At 37.5% G+C, this 26890-nt stretch overlaps 1 protein-coding gene across 1 annotated transcript; it reads left to right on the forward strand.

Annotated features, from left to right (window-relative positions):
• The first annotated feature begins 3963 nt into the window (after positions 1–3963).
• LOC134538459 (sodium/hydrogen exchanger 8) lies at positions 3964–24459 on the forward strand. Its single transcript, XM_063379787.1, has 6 exons — positions 3964–5403; positions 10108–10419; positions 12927–13069; positions 13942–14025; positions 16853–16996; positions 17097–24459. Exons 1-6 carry the CDS (start codon positions 4086–4088, stop codon positions 17220–17222), a joined length of 2127 nt encoding a protein of 708 aa, XP_063235857.1. The 5' UTR covers positions 3964–4085; the 3' UTR covers positions 17223–24459.
• Positions 24460–26890: the final 2431 nt, after the last annotated feature.

Consider the following 26890-nt stretch of genomic DNA (forward strand, 5'->3'; position numbering starts at 1 on the left):
CCCTCCCTAAAGTGTCCCTGCCCAGAGAGACAGAAGATCCACACAATGAAGAAAGTTCATGACGATGAAATCGGAGACTGGTGACAGCATCAAACAGCAAGCTTCAGGATCGCCGCGGCGATCAACGAGATGGCTTCGAACGTAGTCACACGCTACACAGGTCGAAGGACGCTGAAGAACAGGTCTTCAGAGCAGCGGTAGATGACAACCAGCGGCTGATACGGAGTAAGAAGTCCAGAGATGAAGTCGGTGTTCAGCCCAGAACAAGGGCTCGGAGCAGGGCGGTCCCGCGAGTCGCAACCACCCAGGCATGGGAGGGGACTCCAGCAGGGAGTACCAAGTCGCAGTGCCTTAGCAGGCTGACGAAGGGGTCAGCTACGATTTCCAAGACCCGTCAAGCAAGGGCTAGGGGCAGCCATGGACTCACGGGGGTGCGGTAAGCACTCAGCCGGAATCAACACGGCCGCTCTCCAAGACCCAGAAGCGGCGAAACACCATCGAGCCTCCATGCAAGCAGGAAGCCGCCAGGCAAGCTCATGGTAGCATGATGGGCAGTAGCACGCTGGGCTCTCATAGGCAGGTACTACTAGTAGGGAGGAAGCGACGAACGGAAGGCCCCACTGAGACGTCTCTCGGTGAGGTGAAGCTGAAGATCGCTGGCGGAAGTCGGGCACAGCAAGCAAGGGTAGTAGGGAAAAAGGATGGCACGCCAAACTAAAAAAAAAAGAAAAGGAGCCGCAACACCACGCACAAATCCAACAAATGACAAGCTGCAAACACAAGTTTCAAACACAAGTTCCTAGGAACACAAACACTTAACAACAGGCCAATAGGCTAATCTCGTATAAAAAGTACAATACTGCAAAAAAAAAGGCTTACAACAAACCCATAAAAATCTATTTAACGAAAGGTTTCACCTGGGTTACGTGAGCCTTTCGGAATTTAAACTTGCGCCTACAGCACCTTAACAAAAGGGTGTTGACACCCAATAACTTGTCGACACAATAGGGTCCCTCATAAGAATGAAGTAACTTCACATTTAATTTATCAGCCATCTTAGGCAATTTAAACGCTCTGCAAAGGACTAAATCCCCAATCTTAAAACCATGAGGAGCTCTAGCCTTATTATAATTGTCGGAAACAGCCTTACGGGCCTTATGAATATTACAGGAAACCGTGTCGAGTACACGTTCCAATGCCTGGGCGTCCAGGCTGGTGTCGAGGGACGGCAAGCCCCACTGGTTCAGTAAAGGAACAGTAAGCTCACGGCCTAGGAACGAGATCGAGGGTGGAAAACCAGTAGCAGAATGAAGAGCAGAATTAAGTCCGATGTTGATATACTTAATGTCTGAATCCCAAAGAGTCTGATCAGACCGGTAAAAGGAAATCAGGATGCTTTTGAGAACCTTATTTTGCCGATATACCATGTTGCCCTATGGAAAATAAGCTGAACTATAAATAGGTTTAACGGCCCATTCAAAAAGAAAATTCTTATAGATAGTAGACTGAAAATACGGGGCATTGTCTGAAACAATCATACATGGAGGACCAAACAACTTGAAAACCTGTTCCTTAAGCGCCTTAACGATAGTAGCAGCCTTCATGTTTCTAAGAGGTAATAAAATAACAAATTTTGTAAAAATATCCAAAACAACAAGCATTACCCTTCTTATAACGTGTCAGAGGACCAAAAATATCAATATGTAAGACATGCCAAGGCGCTACAGGAAGATCAGCAGCACACAAACCCACCTTAGAATTATGAGGTGGCTTAGAAAACTGGCAGTCGAGACAAGATCGAACAAACCTCCGAACATCAGCATGAAGCTCGGGCCAAAACAGGTGCGCTGAAATTCTGCGAAAAGTTTTATCTATTCCTAGATGACCACCTAGGAGAGATGCATGAAAATAGGTTAACACCATAGGCCTCAAGACAGCTGGAACAACAGCATTTCAGGCTCTGCCAGAAGTTCCCTTAAAATATAACATACCACTCTCCTCAACATAGGGAACAGCCTTCTTATCAAGCAGATCTCTAAGTACCTGCTGGCAGAACGGGTCCTGAGTCTGACATTTCTTGATATTAAAGTAGGATTCAGGAAAAAATTTAAAAGCAGTGATAAATTTAGTAGCATCAGATGAGCGGGGTTCCAAAGGCTCTAATTCATCGGTGCAAAACATGCGCGAAAGAGAGTTGGTAATTACATTATCTTTACCTGGAATATGATGGATGACAAACTGAAATCGTGATAACCTCAAAATCCAACGACCCAGCTTACTCAGCTAATGAGGATGGTTATAGAGCCAAATAAGGGCTCGATTATCGGTAAATAAATCAAACTCCCAAATATCGAGATAACTTTCGAATTTTTCTAGGCCGAATAGGCAAGCCAAGGCCTCCTTCTCGTAGACACCTAATCGCTGCTCTGACTCCGATAGCAAGCGACTAGCATAAGCAATGGGCCTAATCTGGCCTTCCTCTCGTCCGTCCTAGTTGATGACCCGTTGTCGACTGCCGTTGACCGCGGCTGGCCTAAGAGGGGGGTGGGGGCAGCGTCAGCCTGCATAGGCTAGGCTAGGGGTGCGGTCTGGCAGCGGGGTAAGGTACTGGCAGGGTGGAGACCGGGCTTCACTGTCACAGGCGGTACAACGTCATGTGTAACTTGCAATGTGCAATCTAACCGAGTAATTTCCAATTAGAAAGTGACTGTAACGTGTATGATTCCAGCGTACCGGGTTACGTACTTTTCGGGACCTCAATATTTCGCCATAGGTTAGATTGCAAATAACTTTGAAACGTCCGTTTGTATGTGCTGTTTTCCATGTTAACGTAACAGCATGTAGAAGTTCTTGCAGCACAGGAGATCTGTGGCTATCCGCCGCGCCATTCACATTTATAATCGGCCACTGTATAAGTCCGTGTACACCACTTGGCAACCTATCCTGGTCGCGCGTACCGTTTACGTAGAGATATGCGTGTCGCAGCGGTCAGACAACAGAAGCGGCCAGTACCTGGACCAATAAGTGTATCGGTTCTGAATAAATGCAGTGTCGTGTCACATCGTTTACCAGTTATTTATAAGGCGTCATGGGTGGCCTGAACAGCCCGGGTAGGTTTCGAACAGAGACGCGCTCCTGCCTGCAGCCACGAGGCCGAACTCCCGTTAAAACCCCTGAGATCACTTTCAACATTAATAATCAATTTAAAAACTTAGACAGGCAGCGGGAATGGCGTCAAACATAAATAATAACAACTTAATCTGTCAAAACATTAAAATGTTGCAGTACACTAGACCATAGACCATACAGTTTTTGATAGATTGAAAATTAAAATTTTAAATGTGCATTCAGATTTGCCTGTATGATGGAATGCCATAAAGTAAAAAATCCATAGTTAGATATTTAGTAAAAGTAATTTAGCAAACTTAGTATTACAAAATACTAAGATATTTAAATAATGTATCCAAATACAAGGTAAAAGATGGAAATTAAAAAAATGTATTTCAGATATAAGACGAAAATCTCTGGTCTAGTGCAGACTTAGCACAGATAAAATGATTCACTTATAAAAATAAATATACTTAACAAACTAGGAGAATTTAAACTTTAAATAAGGATTAACCAGCATTCCTAATGAATGGTAGCTCGCTATAATACTCGGATAACTTGAGTATGAAACATTTCACTAATGAAAATAATATTTAAAAACATGTACATATATTTAAATTAACTATAATAAACAACATTTAAACATTCTGCATGGTTACACTGTTGTTTAGTCGTTTCTTTTACAGCTCAATTTTTTTTTGACTGGTCAAGTGAAAAATTTACAAATTAGATGTTATCCACAAAAAGTCATTGCTCAGCCTTGCCTGTGCTTTACCTTTTAATAAATTCTACTTTATATACTTGTATGTTTTATACCTTAATTTTCACTGTACAAAAGTAAAGCTTATCTTAACGGTGTTATATCTATGACAGACGAAGAGCAGACGACACTGTGGAAAGTTTTGATTTTCGGTGGTTCTTGCAGCTGTCGTATTGCGTGTTGATATTACTTTTACTGTTAGATATTTTAACTGATAATGAACAAATTTTATTTTATTTTGGGTTGGTCTAACAACCGAATTGTGGTGGTTTATTTTGCGCTGTGGATACTCATATTTGGATACACATCGTCTGAGTGTAGTTCTGTGTCAGAAGATTTGGATCATGTAAATCTGGAAAATTCGGTGATTTGCGATAAATTCGAAGCGACATTTTTGACAGCCAGTGATGGTTCCTTTATCGCGGAACGTTCACTAGAGGGTGACTCGATATCCCGACCAAAAAGATCCCCAAATGAACAAAACTCTGTAGATACGAGTGTTAGCGGAAGCAAAATTATCGACGGGAATAGTAATTCTATTGGTAAGGCAGTCAATTTAGCTCCACATGCAAATGATGTCAATAACCAGAGTTCAGATGTTACAGAATCTCCAGTTAATGTCTCAAGTAGCAACTCTTCTTCACTGTCCAGTACAGGGATGCCTCCAGTATTACCAACTGTAGTGAATGCTTCGACCACTCCGCAGTCTCCTGATCCCGTATTGCCTGACAAGGGGTCGGCTGAAGAAGAGCATAATAGTTCGATGGCAATATTCTTTGTGCTGTGCGTGTTAGCTCTGGGCATACTACTCATTCATTTGATGTTGCAGACTCACTTTCAGTATCTACCAGAAAGTGTCGTCGTCGTTTTTCTTGGTGCATTGATAGGTCTGATTCTTAATCTCATGTCAAATCAGAACATCGCTAATTGGAGGAAAGAAGAAGCGTTCTCCCCTACTGCATTCTTTTTGGTTCTTTTACCACCCATCATATTTGAATCTGGGTACAACCTACACAAAGGAAACTTCTTCCAGAACATCGGGTCCATTTTGGTGTTTGCGATTGCTGGAACTACGATCTCGGCTTTCGTGATCGGTGCAGGAGTTTACTTGTTGGGGTTGGCCAAGGTAGCATATCACCTCAGTTTTGTTGAAAGCTTTGCCTTTGGTTCGCTGATCTCTGCTGTCGACCCCGTGGCCACTGTCGCCATATTTCACGCCCTGGATGTTGATCCTGTGCTCAACATGTTGGTGTTTGGGGAAAGTATTTTGAACGATGCTGTTGCCATTGTGTTAACGACATCCATATTGGAATCTAACAATCCTTCTATGACATCTTCAGAAGCGATCCTGACAGGAATAAATCGTTTCTGCATGATGTTCTTCGCTTCTGCTGGAATCGGAGTTGTCTTTGCCTTGACAAGTGCTTTGTTACTGAAGCACGTGGATCTGCGTAAGAACCCTTCGTTAGAGTTCGGAATGATGCTGGTATTTACGTATGCTCCATACGCACTGGCTGAGGGCATTCATTTGTCAGGTATGTATCCATGGTAAACCTAGGTTAAAGTCAATGTTATGATTTTTTTTTGGATGTTCTAATGTGGTTTGATTAGCTCACAAAAGAGAATTTTTCTATTATCTCTGAATTATAAAAAAATTATGGTGGGAGAGCTGACATGGTGCAGGGAAAATTGAAATAAAGATCATAAATAAATGATGAAATATAAATGCATAAAAGTTCATGATCACCTTAAGAATTTAATTATAGTGATGTTTATAATTGTCCTTCACTATTTACTGGTGTTAATGTATAATACTTCACAATTTTAATTTTTTTTTTAAACCCTGTCGTATAGCGAGTTTTCCGCATAGGGAATAAGAAAAGTCTTTTGTGAGAATATTTTAAAAATATTTTTACTATATTTTAAATTTGGCAGACAACTAATAAACCTTTCTGTTAACATATGATTACATAGATAGGCTAAAACCTAGTCTTCATATAAAAATGTCTCTGATGACAAATTGTAAAACAAGATAAAATCACACAAAATTCACACTGATTGTTCTCATAACTTTAGATGCATTTCGGGGTTCTATGGTTTTTTATTCCCGATGCGGTTACATGCAGAGTCTTCAGTGGCAGAGAAACACAAACATTACAGTTTACGTACTCATTAATTAACACTGGGTAATATTTAAATGTCAGATGTGGAAAATAACACAATACACCAATTAACTGATAAACAATTTATAATTGTGATGCTGCCTGAAGATAGTTGCACCTGTCCACTTGTTGCACAGTTTGCTTAAGTACGTGTCACTGTTGACAATTGCAAAAAGGGGGGGGGGGGGGGGGGGGAGAGAACTAAGTCATACTGATGTTTGTGTATGTACATATATAGAGAATCCATCCCCCATTTCTGTCTCTTCATTTTACTGTATTTTGCATTAATTATTCTTTGACTCCTCTTACTGTATGCGTAAATTTTATTAGAAAATAATATTATATTTAATTTAAATATATAATAAAAAAAAAGATTTGCAGAAGCCTAATTGGTGTACCAGATTCCTTTAACTGACTTTGAAAGTGTCAGTTTCTGATTACCTTACTGTCGGCGAAACGCTAAGCTTTAACTGAAAAAAACTAAAGGAAATCTTATAAATAAGTGAAAATAATGAATATAATATAGATTGACTGGGATGCACTATAGAGAAATTTATGTTGGCTCTTAAAATTAATTTTTGAACTTCTTTACCATCCAGTGGCAGATGGCAAAAGGGGGGGGCGTGGGGATTAGGTATTGGGATATATCCCCCCTCCCCTCTCAAAATTGGGAATAAAATCAGCTAAATATCAGTGAAAGAACTATATTATTTTGGTTGATGCAAGGGTGCTGTAACAGCTGCAATTTCATCTGTGTGTGAAGCTATTTCCTATGGCTACTACAGTGTGTTGGTTCCGATGGTAATGTAAGTTTTTTTTTAATACACTTGTTCAAATTTTAAATTTTTTCCAAAAAAATTTTTAAACCCTCCCTCTTTTCATCCCCTAAAATCTTGGTATCTGCCACTGTTACAGCCGTTAAGGTTAGACGAGGTGATGACGTCATCACTGACACTGAGAGGGCAATGAAAATGGGGTGGGGCACTTGATGGAAGTGGTCTCAGGCGTGGGTTGCTTCATGGCATGCTTGCATCATAGCACACTTGCATACTTGCACACTTGATCACGTTCATACTTGCACACTGTTCTTAAATCTGTACCCTGAAGGTATAGGACACCATGTCACAAAAAATTAACTTTTAAGGAGAGCACATTTTCACTTAAATTTCAACCTTTATTATCTTCAGATTTATTTTATTGTAATAGGAATTGCTTCGTAAAACTGTTAACATGTTATTCTTGGAATTTTTTATCACATGAAAATGTATTTTCAAGATAATAGTTTAATGTTTTCATTTGTTTAAATCATTTTTGGGGGGTGGAGAGAGGGGGAGAGGATAATTTTGCAGGCTTGGGCGTAGATCCCGAAGGGGGGGGGGGGGGGGCAGCAGGAAGGTCTTGGCCCCCTCTGGAATAAAGAGACCCTTTTCTGAGGGAACCCACTTGCGCTTGCAGAATCGTAACTGCGAAATAGGAATGATAAAGGTTATCCTGCGGCTCCCCTGGGAATCGTACAGATATTTGCCCATTGTTGTACAGCGTAGTAAATAAGAGTTGCAAATTGTACACAAATTAATGGTGTGTTATATACAAAAGCATTTAGCAAAAATTATACATAATGCACATGATGCATAAATATCACAAGTCTGCAAAAAAAATTTTTTGAAAATTTTTTTTGTTAAATGGTTAATATTTGTTTTAATTATCTTAAAAGTAATAGAAAACGGTATTCATATGATATATACCACGTCACATCAGATTTAGATGATATAGTATTTGAATACGAAAAAGAACAAAATAATTTAATAAAATAAATGAGAATCATTTTAGAATATTTTATAAAGTTTTATTGACTCTATAGCTATTAAAATACATCATTAAGGTATATATTAAGAAAACAATTAATAATAACGTTTTCTTTTTGAAAAAAAGCTGCGTTTTGTTGGTTACAGTTTATAATTTTTTATTTCATCTCTGTGTATCATCCAGCAATAGTCCGCCATCATATTAACGTCCCAACGGCCTTGATATCTTCTTTCCATCTCTTTTATGTCCTGATGAAACCGTTACCTTGTTCTTCACTGTAGTCGCCTGGATTTTTTGGCAAACAATCAATGTGAGACTTCAAAAAATTAATTTTCAGACTCATATTACAGCCTAAATTTTTATAGGCGTTTAACATTTCCTGGACAATATTTTTATACGCAGGATCTTTTGTGTTGCCTAGAAACTTAGATACAACATTTTTAAAGCCATGCCAGGCATTTTGTTCCAACGTTGTCATCACTTTTTCAAATTCTGTATCCCTAATCAGTTTTCTGATATCAGGTCCCGTAAATATTCCCTCTTTCAACTTTGCATCAAATAAGCTAGGGAAACATGAACAAAGATACTTGAAAGTATTTCCATCTTGCGGTAATGCCTTTACGAACTGTTTGATCAAACCAAGTTTGATGTGAAGTGGTGGAAGCAATATTTTTCGGGATCCATCAAGCTCGGATTGATGACATTTTTTACTCCAACTTTCAATTCCATTCTATTTTTCCAATCAGTTTTTTTCCAATGTAAATTTCTTGCTCTACTGTCTCATTCACAAATATAACAGGGGAATTTTGTGTAGCCTTGCTGTTGATGACCAAGAATCATGCATATGATTTTTAAGTCACCGCAAACTAACCATTTGTGTTCGGTGTATTTTATTTTCTCCAAAACATTTTTCAAGTTTTCGTAAGTTTCTTTAAGATAAACTGAATGAGCTACAGGTATCGATGCAAATTTATTGCCCATATGCAAAAGGACAGCCTTTAAGCTTCTTTTTGAAGAATCTATAAAGAGTTGCCATTCATGTGTATTGTATTCGATATTGAATTTTTGTATTAAACCGCCAATATCACAGCAAAATACTATATTATCCTTTTTCTTAAAATACTCCACAAATTCTTGTTCTCTGCTTCGATACCAGTTAAATGTAGTTGCAGCATCTAATAAATTGTTTTCTTTTAGTTGAGAACCGAGAAGTTCTGCAGCGTCCTTAGGTAATCCAAGATCCCGTACCAAATCATTCAGTTCTTGCTGTTTTAAAGGTCGAGGGTCATTTGTAGGGTGAAAAATTTCACCACTGCTTTGCAGATGATCACTTTGTTCTGAGTTTTTGTGATAAAGGCGTTTCAAAGCTGTTAGTAGCAACTGGTATGGGTAATTCGGGTCCATGTGGAACTGGCTTTGTTACAGACGAAACATCAGGATACACAATTTTGGCGTGGTTTTTAGAATTATATCCTGTTAGATTGGTCAAACAAAAATAACAATCTTCTGTATGATTTTTTTGTTCCCGCCAAATCATAGGAATACCGAATGACAATTATTTTGATTTACAGTAAGTCCACTGTCTTAACACTACAACACATAGCCGTCATACTGAATGCGGAACCCACTGTTTCGCTTGGTAACATAACCTCATTCCGAAGTAAGCATAATAAGCATTTTTTTTACAAAGTCTGTTATTTTTAATCTTTGCGTAACTATTGTATATTGTCCGCAAATATAGCAAAATACATTTGGATTGTTTTTGCAACTCCAAGGAGCGATAGTTACAGATTTAATAAAACAATCTTTTATTACACTTTTTTTTTGCAGTTTATACCACTATGATTAGTCATAGACTATATAAAACTTTTTTTGATACTTTTTCTCACAGGGGAAATGCAGGTTAGTAACAATAGACTATAGGATGGTCGGTCATAGGGTATAAAATAGAAATATAGATCATGGAATCAATTTTGTAAAAAAAAAAAAAAAAGAACTTCCCGATCTAATGAACTATATATATCTACATGCAAAAAAGAATGTGACGTGATGATATGTTAAAACAAAGTATATATTTGCTATATACAGACCAATTTCTACATGTTTGTGATAAATTCATTTAAAAAACTTTTTCATCGCAGATCTGTGTATTTAATAAACAAATGGACATGGTGTTGTTTACCTTAGAGGTACACCTCTGTGAAGTCTCACTGTGAGCGTGTTTGGCGGCCAGGCACCCACGTGTGTGTTGTGTCTGTTGTCCCACGGCAGGCATCATGGCTATCCTGTTCTGCGGCGTGGTGATGTCCCACTACACGCACTTCAACCTGTCCACGGTGACGCAGATAACCATGCAGCAGACGATGCGCACGCTGGCCTTCATCGCGGAGACGTGCGTGTTCGCGTACCTGGGGCTGGCGTTGTTCAGCTTCCAGCACCGCGTCGAGCCGGCGCTCGTGGTGTGGAGCATCGCGCTGTGCCTGATCGGGCGCGCCTGCAACATCTTCCCGCTGGCCGTGCTGTGCAACCGCTTCCGCGAGCACCAGATCACCCGCAGGATGATGTTCATTATGTGGTTCTCGGGTGGGTCTGGGGGGGAGGGGAAACTAAGTAATAATGAGAAACTTGTATTTTTTTTTGGTACTGCTGATTAGGGCTGTTCCGATACCCCCTTCTGTGGTACTGTTACAGTTATCCCGATACCTCCATCAATACCTGATACTACAACCAACATCAATACCTGATACTACAACCAACATCGATACCTGATACTACAACCAGCACCAATACCTGATACTACAACCAAAACCAATACCCGATACTACAAACAAAACCAATACCTGGTACTACAACCAACACCAATACATGATACTACAACCAACACCAATACCTGATACTACAACCAACACCAATACCTGATACTACAACCAACACCAATACCTGATACTACAACCAACACCAATACCTGATACTACAGCCAAAACCCATACCCAATACTTCAAACAAAACCAATACCTGATACTACAACCAACATCAATACCTTATACTAGAGCCAAAACCCATACCCAATACTTCAAACAAAACAAATACCCGATACTACAAACAAAACCAATCCCTGATATTACAACCAACACCAATACCTGATACTACAGCCAAAACCCATACCCAATACTTCAAACAAAATCAATACCCGATACTACAAACAAAACCAATTCCTGATACTACAACCAACATCAATACCTGATACTACAACCAACACCAATACATGATACTACAGCCAAATCCATACCCAATACTTCAAACAAAACCAATACCTGATACTACAAACAAAACCAATACCTGATACTACAACCAACACCAATACCTAATACTACAGCCAAAACCCATACCCTATACTTCAAACAAAACCAATTCCCGATACTACAACAAAACCAATACCTGATACTACAACCAACACCAATACATGATACTACAACCAACACCAATACCTGATACTACAACCAACATCAATACCTGATACTACAACCAACATCAATACCTAATACTACAACCAACACCAATATATGATACTACAACCAACATTTACAATTATTGACCATAATTTGTCAAGAAGTATGTATTTCAAACATAGTTTTTTTTATAAAATTTTTAGAGAATAGAATAATTTTATTATTAAATCCAAAATATTGATCTTAAAATAATTTTATTATTAAATCCAAAATATTGATCTTAAAATAAAAGCAAGCCCATTGAAACACTCTACATAACATATTTGTTAAGATAGGTAAACATTCTCTTTTTGACGTGATAACGTCTTATAAATCGATGAACGCCGGCTGCACGCACGAAAAATTGTCACGTTCCGCCTGAGCCGAGCGTGCAAGAACTGGCCAACCACCGTGCGAGAAAATCTTCCTTAATATCTAACAGGTTTAGGCGAGCTTTTTAACTAATTGTTCGTGATTATATTTAAACAAATTATTTAAATTAAATGTGCAAAAACTATAAATAATATTTGAAAATTAAAAAGTATACATTTTTTCATCAATGTATTCTTATGACTTTATCACGTAAAATTATCGGCTGTAAACTGACTTTACAGACAACCTCCTTTTTTACTTATAGTTAACCAGTAGACATTTTTTAATATTAAGATTTGCCTTTAAGAATACAAGTAGATTGACATAACCTGGCAGCATTCGTGGTCTGTCACAACAAATAATCAAAGCTAGTATATGAAAACAAATTTGTGAATGTTTTTTTTTCCGATACCTGTGCAGATACTTTGTGATTAGCTGAAAGTTGAATATCAGTCAATATCCGATACTGGGACCAGGTATTGGTACAGCCTTATAGCTAATTCTTTCCAAAACATCCTATGTTTGTTAATTTTTTAACTGACTAATCTTTCCTTCCCCACTTCCTTTAATTGAACTTCTTACCCTTTGCCATCTTGGATGTTTAAAATATTATCCAAAGCTTGTATTATCAGGGTGCTCACTTTCTTGAATGTCATTGGAAATTAGGAAAGTTGGCATTAGTCGGAGATGGTCAGGAAAATCCTGGGAAAGTCATAGAAATTTCTGTCACATAATATTTAAAAACAATAAAGATTTTGAGCACAATACTGAAAAATTGCATGAAAAGTATTTTAACTCTTATTAATTACAATAACTAAGCAATAAAACAACAATGAAATAATGAGACAGGCGACACCGAAATAAGAATATCTAAAAAATATGATAATCTGTAATGCTAAATAGAAGATTACAGGATTTATAAGAGTAATGATATTTACCAGAAATTTAACGAAAAATTAAATAAAATTTGTTTGATTTTTAAATTAATTTGAAGAATAAATCATAATTTTTTTTGGACTGTACACAAGGTTGATACTAAGCTGCTGTTGAATTGAGGCACTAATGCCTGTATTATCTGAAATATAAGTACACTTGATTTTATTATTATAGCAAATGTAAATAAAGAGTGTCTGAGTACGGGCTATTGGAAAAGACTGTTTAGAGGTTTGGCACTAACAAATAATGATGTGTGAAACAAGGTGTAACGTACCGGTGTGTTGCGTGTTGCAGGTCTGCGAGGAGCTATTGCCTACGCCTTGTCTCTGCACCTGCAGTTCAGCGATGAGACCCGACATGTCATAGTCACCACCACCTTGATCATCGTTCTGTTCACCACCCTAGTGTTTGGCGGCTCCACCATGCCTCTTATGAAGGTAGGCTTGTTTGCAGCATTATTTTGTTCAAATATTTTATTTTTTGGTACCAACTGTGTTCACGCAGCAAGTGTTAGTTATTTTAACAGAGATTTAGATAAATATAGGGTTGAGTTCATCAGAATTCTTTGCAACAAAACTGAAAACAAACAATGACGTTTACTACCGCAAGTTAAAAAAAAATTGTTAAGCTATTTTTTTTTAATTTATCTCGTTTCGTATAAAATGTGGAATGTTTGATAGTTGGGATAATCTTAACTAAAAAGAAAGGAGCAATTATTTTACTTTTTTTTAAAACTGCTCCTAATTGGAGTGAAAAGGAGAAAAATATAATTTTATCAACATTACATGTATCTCAGAGTGCACTGAAACAGGGGTAAGAAATTGCATATGTAATCTACATTAAAATTAAATTAGCATATATATTACCTCTTATATAATTTCAACTCTGAATAGTTTTGTTATGAATGAAACCTTTTATAGAACTGAGATTTTATTGCACTTATAGCTATGGTTAATAATTTTAGGCATGGGTGAAAATTGATAGGATTCCCAGGTCGATAATTCCCATTTCACAGTTAACGATTACGCAAGCGGGTACCCTCAGAGGCCTTTTGATCCCTCTGGCCCTCTCGGGACCTATGCCCATAGTGGCTATAGTGTTAGGCATTGCTTGCATACACATTCTTACAAAGTTAAAATTTAGCACTACCCTAAATTTGCACGAGCAAAGCCGCGAGTTGTAGGTCAGTGAAGACTAGTAACCACCCCTGATTGTATTTTGTGCATACCCACTAAAGTTTCACAACTGTTGGTGTGCATGTTACAACTAAATAAAAAAATAAGTTGTTTACAGTAAGTCTCTGTTTCAGTTCCTCCAACCAGACAAGAAGCCAGGACGAACTAGGAGAAGGAAGACTCAAAAAGAAATCACCCTGAGTAAGACCAGAGAGCTGGTGAGTTAGACGCCGGTAATTTACGTCAATACCAAGTTTTATCGCATAATCGTCACACACATTTTATACTAAAATCAAGTTTGAAAAGTAGGGGTGCGACATTTATGTGAGAAAAAAATTTTTTTGTTTGGTAAAGGTTTTCATAAAAACAAAACCCATTGATGGAAAGTACGTTTAACTATAAAGTGGAGTGTACAAGAGCACGCCAAACAATTTAAATTAATAACCTTTCTTCAACTTTAAATAGAAAAACAAAATCTGTGATCTGAATGCGAGCCTGAACTAATGCATAACTATCGTTGTACTACACACCATGGTGTGCGGGCCATCAAATGTAGTTGACTCTGCACTCAACAGAGCGTGCGCGTTGCATGAATCGGCGAGATATCGATATTTGACTACGTGTGCCCGCTCTGTATGGTAAGCAACATAACCAAACATGAATGATGCCAACTAGCGCTGGCTACATTTTTATAAGCGGTACACCGCGGCGACGCAGGCGAGCAGATAAAGGTTATAAGATAACGTTTAAAAAGTCTTTAAAAGAAAATTTACACATCGGACAACTTCGTATTTCCATTAATTAAATAAGTAAGTGGTAATGTCCGAATAAATATTAGATTTATACTTTAAAATACATCTTTTATACGGAAAAGATAACTACACAAAGCGCTCGGAATCTAATAGCAGGATCAAAAACGTCATGCAATGTTTACACGAGAGTTTTTATTAAATCCAAAATATGGGTGCGACGATTATGCGCGTACAACAATTATGCAATAAAAGAGGGTACTTTTTTTTAACATACCAGATTGGAAATTGCTGTTTAGAAACACACATGTGTACAGTGAAAATTATTCATGGTGCAACAGTTCTGCAAAACAGTTAAAATCTGGGAAAGTCAAAAAGTTTGTAAGTGGTTAGGAATTCATGGAAATCTCTGGGGAAAATTTCAAATGTCAGGGAAAACAGTTACTTAAGTTGTAAATTTTTATCAGAAATTCAGTGGTAGAGCTGAAAATAAAATTCTGATTAGAGATTACTGCAAAAACAATATCCCTGGTGTATGGGTGTCTGTAAAATAATCTGGATTTTGAAAGGAATTTTTATGAAAAGAAATAAAAATCATAATATATAAGATTAAAAAAACATAATTATTTTGGCTTAAAAAGTATTGGACTTTTTTTTGGGCTGAAATACAGTACACCTATCCCTCACTTAGCACGTCTTCAGATTGCGCGAATTCATTTGGCGCGATGTTAATTTTACTGCCCCAGTCTTGAATAGCACTTAGCACAAAATCGCCACAGGCAAAAAAATAAGTCTGGCATGACACCACGAAGTCTGCTTCAACTCGATAAACAACATGTATTGTGGCATACAGTTAGCCATACGAGGGAGGAAGGTCTGACCACGCTATCGGCTGCTGTACAAACATCAGCTATGGCAAGTTCATTTGCGGCTATGGGTGTAAAGGACCAAATGTTTTTACGTCCGCGTGTATGCCGCCGTGCCGTACGGTTGTCACCCGGCCACAGACCGGGCCGTGATGAACTTCAGTCTAGCCAGTGGCGACCCATATGCCGTAGTCTCTTAGCAAGACACACAGGATTGCTTGAAAGAAGATAGCTGGTATTCTTTTAAGATTATATTTATTTGCTGTAATCGTTACACAGAGTTATTTTAAAAATTACTATGGACATAATGTCAATGGCGTGTAATCGGTTCTAGTACGATTCAGAGCACCACGTGACCTGGACTAGAAAGAGCACGTCCATCGAGATGGTTTCAAAAATTTGCAAGTGGAATTAAAAATATTAAGGCATAATAGTCTACCACCTGGAGTTGCTGGAGTTGGTCTCGAGAAAAAGGAAAAAGGTTGTAACAGTCCAGACCTCTATCTGGCTCACAATTTTTTGTCTAGATTGTAAATAATTGTGTTGAGCGCCGAGAATAATTAAGTTTCATAGAATATGAGGGGTGCACAAGTACTCAAAATTTTGAGTCAAGCCTAATTTTAAAGCTGACAAAATTTGAGTAGTGTACTCTTTGGTCTAGGGAAATAAAACGCTTATGAAAAATCACTAATACAAACCTGGAGTATTCTAGTATTATATAAGTTATTGTGAAGTTCGTAAAATGCAATTCAGTAGGAAACTTGATTAGTTAAAGCAGAACTGATTAAAAAAGTTTGTTAGAGTTTAAGTACTTCATCATGCAATGCTTGTATTCTTCTGCCGTTTCTTTATTATTAACCTTGTGGCAGAGTTGGCTGATTTAAACCACATGATTTTCATAGAATGTATTTTTAAATAGAATATCTTAAAAAAAATTTTAATGAAGGGTCTAATTCCACTCCAATAACAACAAAAGTTTGCTCATTTGCTGATTTACAGGAACAAAAAGTGTTATAATAATCAAGATACATATCATCATTTATACTATCAGAATAAGTTGTAAATTATACCTAGCTAATAAATACTCCTCTAAAATTAAAAAATATGAAATAGTTAATTCCTATTCTGTGAGGAAAAACCCATTCTATGGAGAACCCCCCTCCTGTGGGGAAATAACTTTTCTGTTGTTAAGTCCCAATCAGATGTACTTCAGTCCTTTGATTTAATAACTATTCTGGTTCAGCATGAGTGGCAAAAAGTGGGATGTCGTATGGCCTTTCATGTGAACATGTTGAGAACCAAAATAACATAATAAAAAACCTGGTTTAAACCTTATAATAAAGGTTTTTTCCCAACTCTGCCTTGTGGATTTGTTCAGTGTAAGAATTTTCTGGATAGAATTGATGTGAAATGTTGCCTGTGTTGTTCAGGGCCAGACCATCGACTCGGAACACCTGTCCGAGTACACGGAAGAAGAAATGGAAGTGAATTTCGTGCAGACCCGTATAAAGGGATTCGCCAAAATCGATTTGAAATATTTGATCCCATTTTTCACCCGGAGGTTTACACAGCAGGTACATGCTTGTATTTTCAGTAGTCATGAGTTTGAGTGTGTCCTAATTTATTCCACCTGATAATTTGAGTTGTTTTGGCTCATGCGCGCTCGGTGTGCAGGAGCTGAAGGACTGCAAGAGCCAGATGACGGACCTCACCAACCAGTGGTACCAGGCCATCCGCATCTCGCCCACCGAGTCGGACGGCGAGACGGTGAGCTCGCACGACCGCTCGTCCCTGCCATGATGACACTCGAGCCGGGAGCGCCTGGTGTAGCCTCCTGTCTCCGGTGTGCGGTGTCTGTGATGAGACCTTGTCGCCGAGTCTTTCATGTCGCCCGGTGGCCGAGCGTTGGTCTCTGTTCCGGACACATTCAACAATACATGTACTAACGTACAATTTGTTTGGTTTTGGAGTGACGCCTATAAGTAGGGACAAGATTACTTGGTGACTTGCAAAGCCAAAATAACACTGTAAAGCTTAGCAATACACCATATAACAGCGAAAAGCAACAAAAAACCATAAAATTTATCAGCAATTTTAATCAACACTCATTCACATTACAAAAACGTAACGCTTTATTATATTAAGTTAACGAATGTACATTATTAGCATGGAGTTAGTACCAAAATGTATGTACCAAATAGATTGGAAATTTTTTTTTATATTCCAACTGTTATTTGTAAATAATTTTTACATTACACCATTGGTACATTTTTCAAAATGCAATAACTTACTGACTGATTTATTTTTATTTGTCCCAGTAGTCAGACATGCTTATTACAAATCATTATATTGTAAAAGTGCATCATGTATCAGTCAAAATGACTGTTTAGAAGTATCATTGGACAAGTAAGTGTTATATTTGTTGAAAATTGTGCTATCTTTGTGAATACGGAGAGTTCATATAAATAAAATAAAAAAATAACACCGAAATCTCTTGTTTTAAAAACGAAATTGGCATAAAAGTAAAACCATAATACTTGTCTCCTCTTATAAGTGTGTCACACAGAGGCTACGTGTATATCATAAACTACCTGTACATGACGGTACGTATGACAATATTAGTATACTGAAACAGTCCGTAGCTTTGTGCTTGAAGTCTTCGTAGTAGCGCGGTCGAGAAGTCTTGCGATCTGGGCCTTGTAGTTCTATGGACACCTGTTACTCGAACAGGCCGGCATAACCAAACTGTAGCCGGAGCACGTCTCAATTACACACCACCAGCTATAAAACCATTTTACCACCTCGGTGATACTGCTCTGTGTCAACGTTCTCTTTCTCTCTGTGAGTTTCGGTGAGTTCCACTTGCAGAAACTTCCGCATCATTTCAACACTTGCAACCTTCACCCCCTCCCCTCCCCTCTATTTCAGCCACGTCATCATTATTTTGTTGTCACATTTTCTTACCATTTTTAATTGTAGTTCCCCAAGCTTTCACTATGTAAACTTTCAGGCTTCAATACTGTGTTACTCACTTTATTAGTTTGCAACTTAGTTTCAACAAACAAATGACACTTCTACTGTCTCTTGGAAATTCATTATTATAATTAGTACAAGATGTTGACTACTTTATTATTTGAAACATTTGTAATTGATTTTTAAAATATTTAACAGTGTTGATATTTAATTCATAATGTGTGTGAGTTCTGAAGTAAATCAAATTCATTTCTCTCCTAAACAAGTACCACACATGTATGCTAATTGCAGGAAGAAAGCCAATATGTATCAGTATTGACAGTTTTGTTTTCCTATCCTTTATTATGTCTCTTACATCATTGCCTATTGCACTCCAATTCTTTACTGTGAATGCTTACATTCAGCTCTTGTTTTTACACACTAACAGTCAGCATCTTTGAACGGGTATGGTATGCCAAGGTAGAATGAAGCTACCCTCTGATAAGCATTTCTTTTCCCTACTTCCCCATATTCCCCTACATCCCCTATTTTACGTTTATCCCTCTGAACACTCTTTACACTTACGCTGATAGCTTGCAAGACTTCTAGTCTGTATGATAATTCTTCATTCAGATGTTTACCAAACACTTGTGATAGTTCTGTTAAAAATTATATGAAAGGCTGTGCATAGTATTGGTGAATAGGAAGAGCACATATAAAATTCAATTTATTGTAATAAATTTTAATGTGCTGATTGTTCTTTCTGAAATAAAAAGAAGACTGCAAGAGCCAGATAACTGGTTTATCTACATAAAGTTTGCTGTTAATATTAAAATTAAGTTTAAAAAAGTCAATGCATTTTGTTTCAGCAGTATAAAGTTTACCCATTTTAAGACAGTATTAATATTCTTACCTATTAGGTGTCTAATTGCTAAGTTAGAGCAGCTAACATGAATGGCTCTAACCTTACAGTATTTTTTACCAATAGTAACATTTATTTTGCATCACTTAACATTATTTTTAACTGCATATTTGTATGACTGTAAAATGACAATAATAAAAGGCAATGTCAAATTAAATTTCTTTATGCTAGACAGTTAGTTCTCAAAAATAGTGAATATGTACTCATAACTGTTTTTCTATGGGTTAATTCGTTTCTGAGTTATTCCTGCATTATAATTTACCTAAATGAAAATTATAATATTTTTTTGAATAAAAATTGTGTGTTTAGTATTGAACACAGCCGTATTTTATTATGACAGTAACGTGAACTTAGATATATGTAAATTTTGTATTAGGTAACCTCAAATTCTTTGTGGTTAAATTTCAGGTTGGCCCAGCAAAAAAAAACCCAAATAGTAACAAATTACTTGAAAACTTGATGTTTGTATGCAAGAACTTTAGGATTTTTTTTAATTTACATCTTATAACCAAACTTAGTTACGTACTTTGAATATTTTTTTTTAAATAAGCCAAGTTTTTATACTTCCTTTGCATTAATTGGCAAATTATTTATTTTTTCAAAGTAAGAAAGTTCTTAAACTTGTCTGGTTACTTTCTGACAAACAATTTTACAATACATACCTATCATAGTTCCAGTTGGTACTTCGTCGCTCGATATATAAAACTGTAAGTCCCTTGGATAAGATTACTGAACTAGGTACGTCCACCAACTGAATTATCCTTGGGGGAAGGGGGGCTGTTTGTGATAACAGTCACTCTGGGTTGATGCCGGCGCCTGGGGTCAAGTTTCTAATTAAATATATTCCGAGAACACGTTGAAACTCAGCCTGGTCCTGATCAGCAGGCATCAAATTGTCACTTGAGGAGTTCTCATCAGAGTTTCACGAGTTGCCGATGACGCGACCGCATGCGGCGACAATCGAGCGACAACTGGGTTGACCACGCAGCTGCCCTCCTTTGCGAAGTTAGAAACAAAGGGAGGCAACCCCGTGGCCACCCTGACCAATCACGAAACAAAACCAGATACATGACCATATAGGGAAGGTGTGTTGCTGCAAATTGTTCTCTAAAGTCTGGAAATTCACAACCCACCACCTCAGGTTCGTTCTGATTGGCTGATTGAAAAGCATCCAGTGAACCTTCTAGGTTTTCCAGTGATGTATTTCTTACATACAAAAAAAAATTACTTCAGGCTGTCAAAGTGTCCATTGCATCTTCCTTTTCTTTTTAAACCTTCTGGAGCTTTGAAGTTTGTTCAAATGCGACATATGCTTAACGCATCAGAATAAAACCATAGAACAAAAAAAAATAAAAAAAAATACTTCAAATTGTATATAAATTCTAACAAAAGTTAATAATGATTAATTAATAGTTTTTTAAGCACACTCGAATTTCTTTCAATGCCTATGCATAATAAAATAAACATGATTACAAATTAATTATGAACAAAAAAGTATCATGGAAATTAGTTAAAATATTATTAAAGAGGGCAGGAGTTATGCTATGTCACAGTGTCTTTAAATATAAGATTTCTTGGAATGTAAGAGTCTCCCCAGTAGAAAACAGAGCTGTGAGTGTAATGGAAAAACCAGCTTAGGGGTTGGTTAAATCTTAGAACAGTCACTTTTCGTATTACTTATTCAGGTTTTTTGGCTGTAATTCAGTGCAAAGTCTCTTTGAAGGTGGACATCAATCTAAAGTGTATGCTGAAACTTTATTTATCCATAATATACTGTTGTATAGGTTAATGCCATTTTACCTGTGTACTTTCTTACTTAATAACTAAGTTTTATAATTGATTTCATAACTATGATTTTAAATGGTGATTTTTTTTGTATTACAAATTTTCAAATTATGTGCATATTTGTCAAGATCTGTAACACAGTTACAGTAGTGATTATCTGCATATGTTATGTAAACATTATTACAGAGTTCCTGTGCAATTTTATGGAAAAATTAGTCAGGTGTGGGAATTGACTACAATGTTACTCAGTGTTCTGAACAGTTTGTGAATGTTCCAAGTATGTAGAATGTTAGAAAATATTTTATGCTTTGTTAGTTACTTGTTTGAAAAAGTATAGATCTATAATATGGTATGTAGTGTAACTTTGCTAGTAAGGTTTGTGTTGCAATTCACTGCAATTGAGTCCTTCGTTTCCTTCGATCAGAGCTCTTATCAAGAAGTGTGCATACTTGCTCGTCAACAAATGATCGAGGGATCGTGGAGGGACTACTGCTTGTACCCTTAGCTGGAAGGACACATTCAAGGGTACTCGGTTAATTGGTTTTGAGGGCATGAAGCCATGTAAGGGTCTCATCAGGTTTGGGTTTCACGTACCGCTCATGAAACAACCCATTTTGATGTTTGCCATGTCATGCGATTTGGCAGTTTCGTTTTTGAAGTGAAACTTCTTTGGGCGCGATGGGAGTAAAAATTTCAAGGCCGAATTTTAATGCAACATGTTCTTGAAACATTGTTGTCTGACGCTAAAAGAACGGAAAGAGGTTGCGGACGGTGCAGAGAAGCGGGCTCCACGTGGCTTAGTGCGGCTCAGGTTGAACCCCGCCATGCTGCAGGGATAGGGACCCGCCTGCGTCTGACTTGCTGGCGTATAGTAGGGGAGTGTCTGGGCAGAGGGCAACACAGCGGGGTTTGAGGTTATTGTGCACCGCGCCACTGGCCATCTTCGCAACAAAATTATGTTCTTTCAAGTGCATATTGTGTAAATCTTTATTGTTAACCAGTGTTTCATGAGTATTTTTTTAGCTGTGCTAATTGAATATTTTTTGGGGATCCTGGTTCCTGAGCAATTATTTTGAAGTGAGTAATAATTTTAATTCATGTTTATTTAGAAAATTGTCTTCTTTCTCTCTCTGCCCTTTTACCAGTTACGATTTACCTACGAGTCGAGGTTTGAATTCCAAAGAAGTTTCATTTCTATGACGTGTACCGAGTTATGCCTGCTGTTTTTTTTTTTATTATTTGTTTAAAAAGCCTACATAAGTGGTACTAGAAGATAGCATATTGTGTTTTTAGTAAATCTCTTAAGTGGGAAGAGCCACATAGGTCGTTTTTAAGTGCGAAGAGCCACATAGGTCGTTTTTAAGTGCAGTTTAAGCTTGAATGTTTGGTAGCATGTGAAACTAATCTGGCTGATTAATGGCATGCGTGTAGCTACTGGCGTTTGTGCAAATTTTGAGTGTACTTAATTTAATGTAAATGTGTTTCAGTGTTAATGCTAGTGTGAAATCCCTTCTCCCATTCCACCTAATGTATCATGCATTGAATTTTGAACATTTATTCACGAGTTATATGCGATAGATATTAGTAATTAATTTTAGGTTAAAAAAAAAATTTCTGTGTTCAATTTTGAATTGCAAGCACTCACTAGACAGGAAGTTTTGCTTGACTGCTGTGTTGTTTGGCACAGAGTTCTTTGATTGCATCTTCAATAATCTGTGATCACTTTTCTTGACCATCACATCACAGTTTGCCATGTTGTGTTAGTGGTAGCCAGTCACACATCACAACTTGTGTTTTTCTCATCAGTTTGTCAAGTAACAATGTATAATTTTCCAATATTTTTTAAGGGGATTATTTAGAAATGGAAATATGCTGTCTTGGTTGCAACAGTTTTTATGCCAAATTATTTTATTTTAAATTTAATACTATTGAAAACGTGTCTTTATTATAGCATAGTACAGTAAAACCACATTTATCCGGCCCTTGTTGATCTAGATAATTTGGATCAAATTTTTAGACTTTTTTTTAATGTTCACATAAAAATATGACAGTTGTATTCTACATCTGTGCAAAGAAAGAAGGTTAGCACACAATAATATACCTGACCATGCTTTATTCAAACTCCATACATGTTCAAAACAGAAGAAAGCTAACATTTCTTTGTTAAAAAAATCATGTGAAAAGTTATTTTTTTATGTTTAATGGCTTCTTAACAATATAGGGTATGTATACTATGTAATTTTGTTACAAAACATTGTCTTTTATCATAGTAAACTGTAATTTTATTTTGATTGGTACCCATATTGGATTATCCACATTTTTTCATTGTCCGTATTGCCTTTGGTCACATTTAGTCCGGATAAACTATTACATATGTAATTTGTTTGAGTAATGAATGATTGCTACAAAATATTTTCTTCTGTGAAATCATTTTTGTAAACGACTACACTTGTAATAATACTGGTAATAGACATTTTATTTAAGCTTCAGGAAATTTCTGTATGTGTGACCTGTGACCTCTGCCTCATTAAAGGAAAATATTTTATGTTAAACAATAAATTTGTTATGGCCTGAACACTGTTGAAACCAAGCCAGCGTCTTTATGTTTCTATGTCTCCTGTTTAATGCAAGTAGTAGCCGCTGACTGAACTCTACTGGACCAAAAATAGCCTTGTCGATGCGAGTTGACGAATGTTTTGCGCATTGTTCGTATTCAAGAAAGTTTGGAAATGTGAGTATCGTAACCAACGTTGTTCTTGGCTGGATTTGAAATTTTATGGAAAGCTAGCATATTAGTTTATGAAGAAACTTAACATAAGCATTTACTAACATAAACTGTTAAGTTTTTTAAACTATGTTTTGAAAAGTGTGTGAAAACTCTTGGCTCACTTAGTGCAATATTTAAAAGTTACCATGTTTGTTATTCGAGTAAAGGTTAGAGAGCCATAATTTTGATATGTACTTTAGATGATATTGCAATGTCTGCTCAAGATGTTGATTACAGATCAATTTAATAACAAATTTGCAGCATATGTTTTTTAAACTCTGGTTCTTGTAGCACATGTAAATACTACAGCAATTTTGCAGTGGTTTTTAGAACTTCAAAAAACATAAGTATGATCAGAAACGTAACAGTACTGATCAAATGAACTTAATTTTTAAAACTTTGTCATTTAAATAACTATTTTTGTATATTTTTTTAATGTTACAATATCATTTTAAGTGTATGTATTTTGTTTAGAAATTTGCAGAGTATATTTATTGTTTTTATGTACTGCCACTGTTGTCTTGCTTTTTTTGTCTCTCTTGATGTGCATGACAACAGTGAAGCATGTGATGTTTGTTCCTTGGATGAAAAATAAATGTATAAGCAGCTAACAGTTGAATTTTTCTTTTACATCAGCATGCACAGTATGGTTCATGGATTGTGTGCAACCCATCGCACTGTGTTGCCGTCGTCTGCGGTGTTCCAGGTCCAGCAAGTAAGAGTTAAGTCTCAACGACACTCACCGTGTTGAGTTATTACATTTACAAGCCACTAGCTGCGGTACCCAGCGTTGCCCGGGCCGTTTATTGGTGAAGTTCAAAACTAAACTGTATTATTGCCGTTAGTTTGCTAGCTGCCACAAGCTCTACCAAGCGGACGGGTCTCATTAAGGAGAAGGATAGGAAGTTGCCAAACCTTATAATATGACCGTGTGGTGCACATAGAGAAATGGCACACTCTCAGTGTTTGTATGTCTGTGACCTTGATTTTTTCTGTTATAAAAATGAACTTACCCATGGCGACTGGTTGAACAATATAGAAGTTAATGTGTTGCAGCACCATCTAGTGGAGAGTTGCAAAAAAAAAATTGGATAGCATAAAAACCTTCTCCATGAAAAAACACTTCGATGTGCCAACTTTCATGGCGATCGGTCAGTGTCAGAGTTTATTGTGCCGCCAACTAGTATTTTTGGCACAATTTTAAATTTAATTTTTTTTCAACTTTATTAAGGTCACCTGTCATTACTTTGCTGCAAGAACTTAAACTTGTTCCTCCTCCTGTATACTCCCATTCAACCTTTGTCAGACTTGTCTCCCCAAGTTTTCCCTGCCCTACCATTCAATGACCCAGCAGGGCGTTCCTTTTCATTCCCGCCTTGGCGCACGGACGTCTCCTGTAATTCGTCCCCGATCCGTGACGAGAACTGCTATGACTAGCAAGCTCTCAGGACCGGCCAGTTCCAAGACCTCGCCTGACGCGAGCACCTCTTGGCATGATCACGAATCATCTTCGCCAAAGTATAGTCACGCCTCCGGGTCTTGTAGACCACCTTTCCCACTGTCATCAGCAGCCCCCACACACCCCCACCTCTTGGGAACACCGCCCCGGGTCTTTGACCGGCCACTAACCCCGGCCAGGGTCGGCCTCACCCCAAGGCCACGACAGTAGTACATGAAGTACATACTTATGCCACCTAGCGGTGTTTTGCGAATCACTTCCCCTGGGAGTTTGAACGCCCGCGGAACGCCTGCCCTCTGGCGTCTCCCGCAGTAACCAGTTCACGTAGTTCCTTCCCCGGCCACCAGAGCGCTGGCTAAGTCCCCACAAGCGCTATGCTGCTACCAGCTGCCCCGTGCGAGTCGACCTCTACTCAGTTCAGCCGCGCCTCAGTGGGTCGCGCTGACATCGGGCAGTACCACCAATGTTGGTTGCATATAACCTTTTATTTATACCAATCAAAACAAGTATAATTTAATTTTAAAAATTGTTAATTCTTCATGTTAAGTGTTAGTTTTGTTCTGGTAGTGCAATTTTTGAGTGTGTGTGTTGAAAGCCCGTGCCTTGACGCTCGTGTTGGAATATCCTGGACTGTGGCAGTCCGGACGAACCGCGAAGCAGTCACAAGCCTTCATCTCTCCCTGTCGGCGAGAACAGCCCGAGTGTGCTGGGGGCAGTCTCGGGGGGAAGTCGCAGCCCAACAGCTCGGTGGTACGTACCTAGCTTTATAAAATAAGACACAATTTTTGTCGACAAAATGCGTAACGCAGATTTATTTTGAGATGCTCCTTTTCTTAAGTAAAAAAAAAAGTTCTGTTAATTTACCAATGAAGGAATCACATGATGCATATCCAATGACACAAGTTTGGTGATTTTGCGTTACTGCCCATGAGACGTAAAGTGTCGAGTCAGTCCACAAAAGAAGAGAGAAGGCAGTAGCAAAACAAAAACTTTTTTTTTTTGCAGAAGGATAGCCAACATGGAGTCATGCTGAGGAAGTCAATATACAGATGATTAAATTAGTAAAAAAATAAAATTTGTCCCCTAATATTGCTTTCTCGGTAAACATTTGTGTAAATCATTTCCTGAGCTCAGAGAAAATGAGTAAACAATTTTAGAACATTTAAATAAAAAAAGATACTACTAACGAAGTCATTCTTTGGCTTTGTAAAAAGATAATTTAATGATGTTAAGTGGGTGGCATCTCTTTGTTTCTATCTGAGACACAGGCAAACTTTTATCACTCGGAGCAGCATGGATAGCTATCCAAGTTCTTGTACAAACACGAGGTAAACAAAAAGCAGGAGGTTCAATTTGACAGTGATTAGCAATAGTGATGCATCTGCGGAAACACAAATACATACTGAGATTATGGCTTCTGTACTTCCAGCAAGGTGTGTTTTTTGTAATTCGTAAAAGTGTCCGTCATTACTTTTATTCTACCAATTTTGTAAACTATAGCTATAGGTGCTATAATGAAAGCGTTTTAAAATCAATCATTATCTCAGTTAATTAGGTATTATGGCACTTAAATCACTATATTC

The sequence above is a fragment of the Bacillus rossius genome, chromosome 13 (genome assembly GCF_032445375.1).
Source record: "Bacillus rossius redtenbacheri isolate Brsri chromosome 13, Brsri_v3, whole genome shotgun sequence".
NCBI lineage: Eukaryota > Metazoa > Arthropoda > Insecta > Phasmatodea > Bacillidae > Bacillus > Bacillus rossius.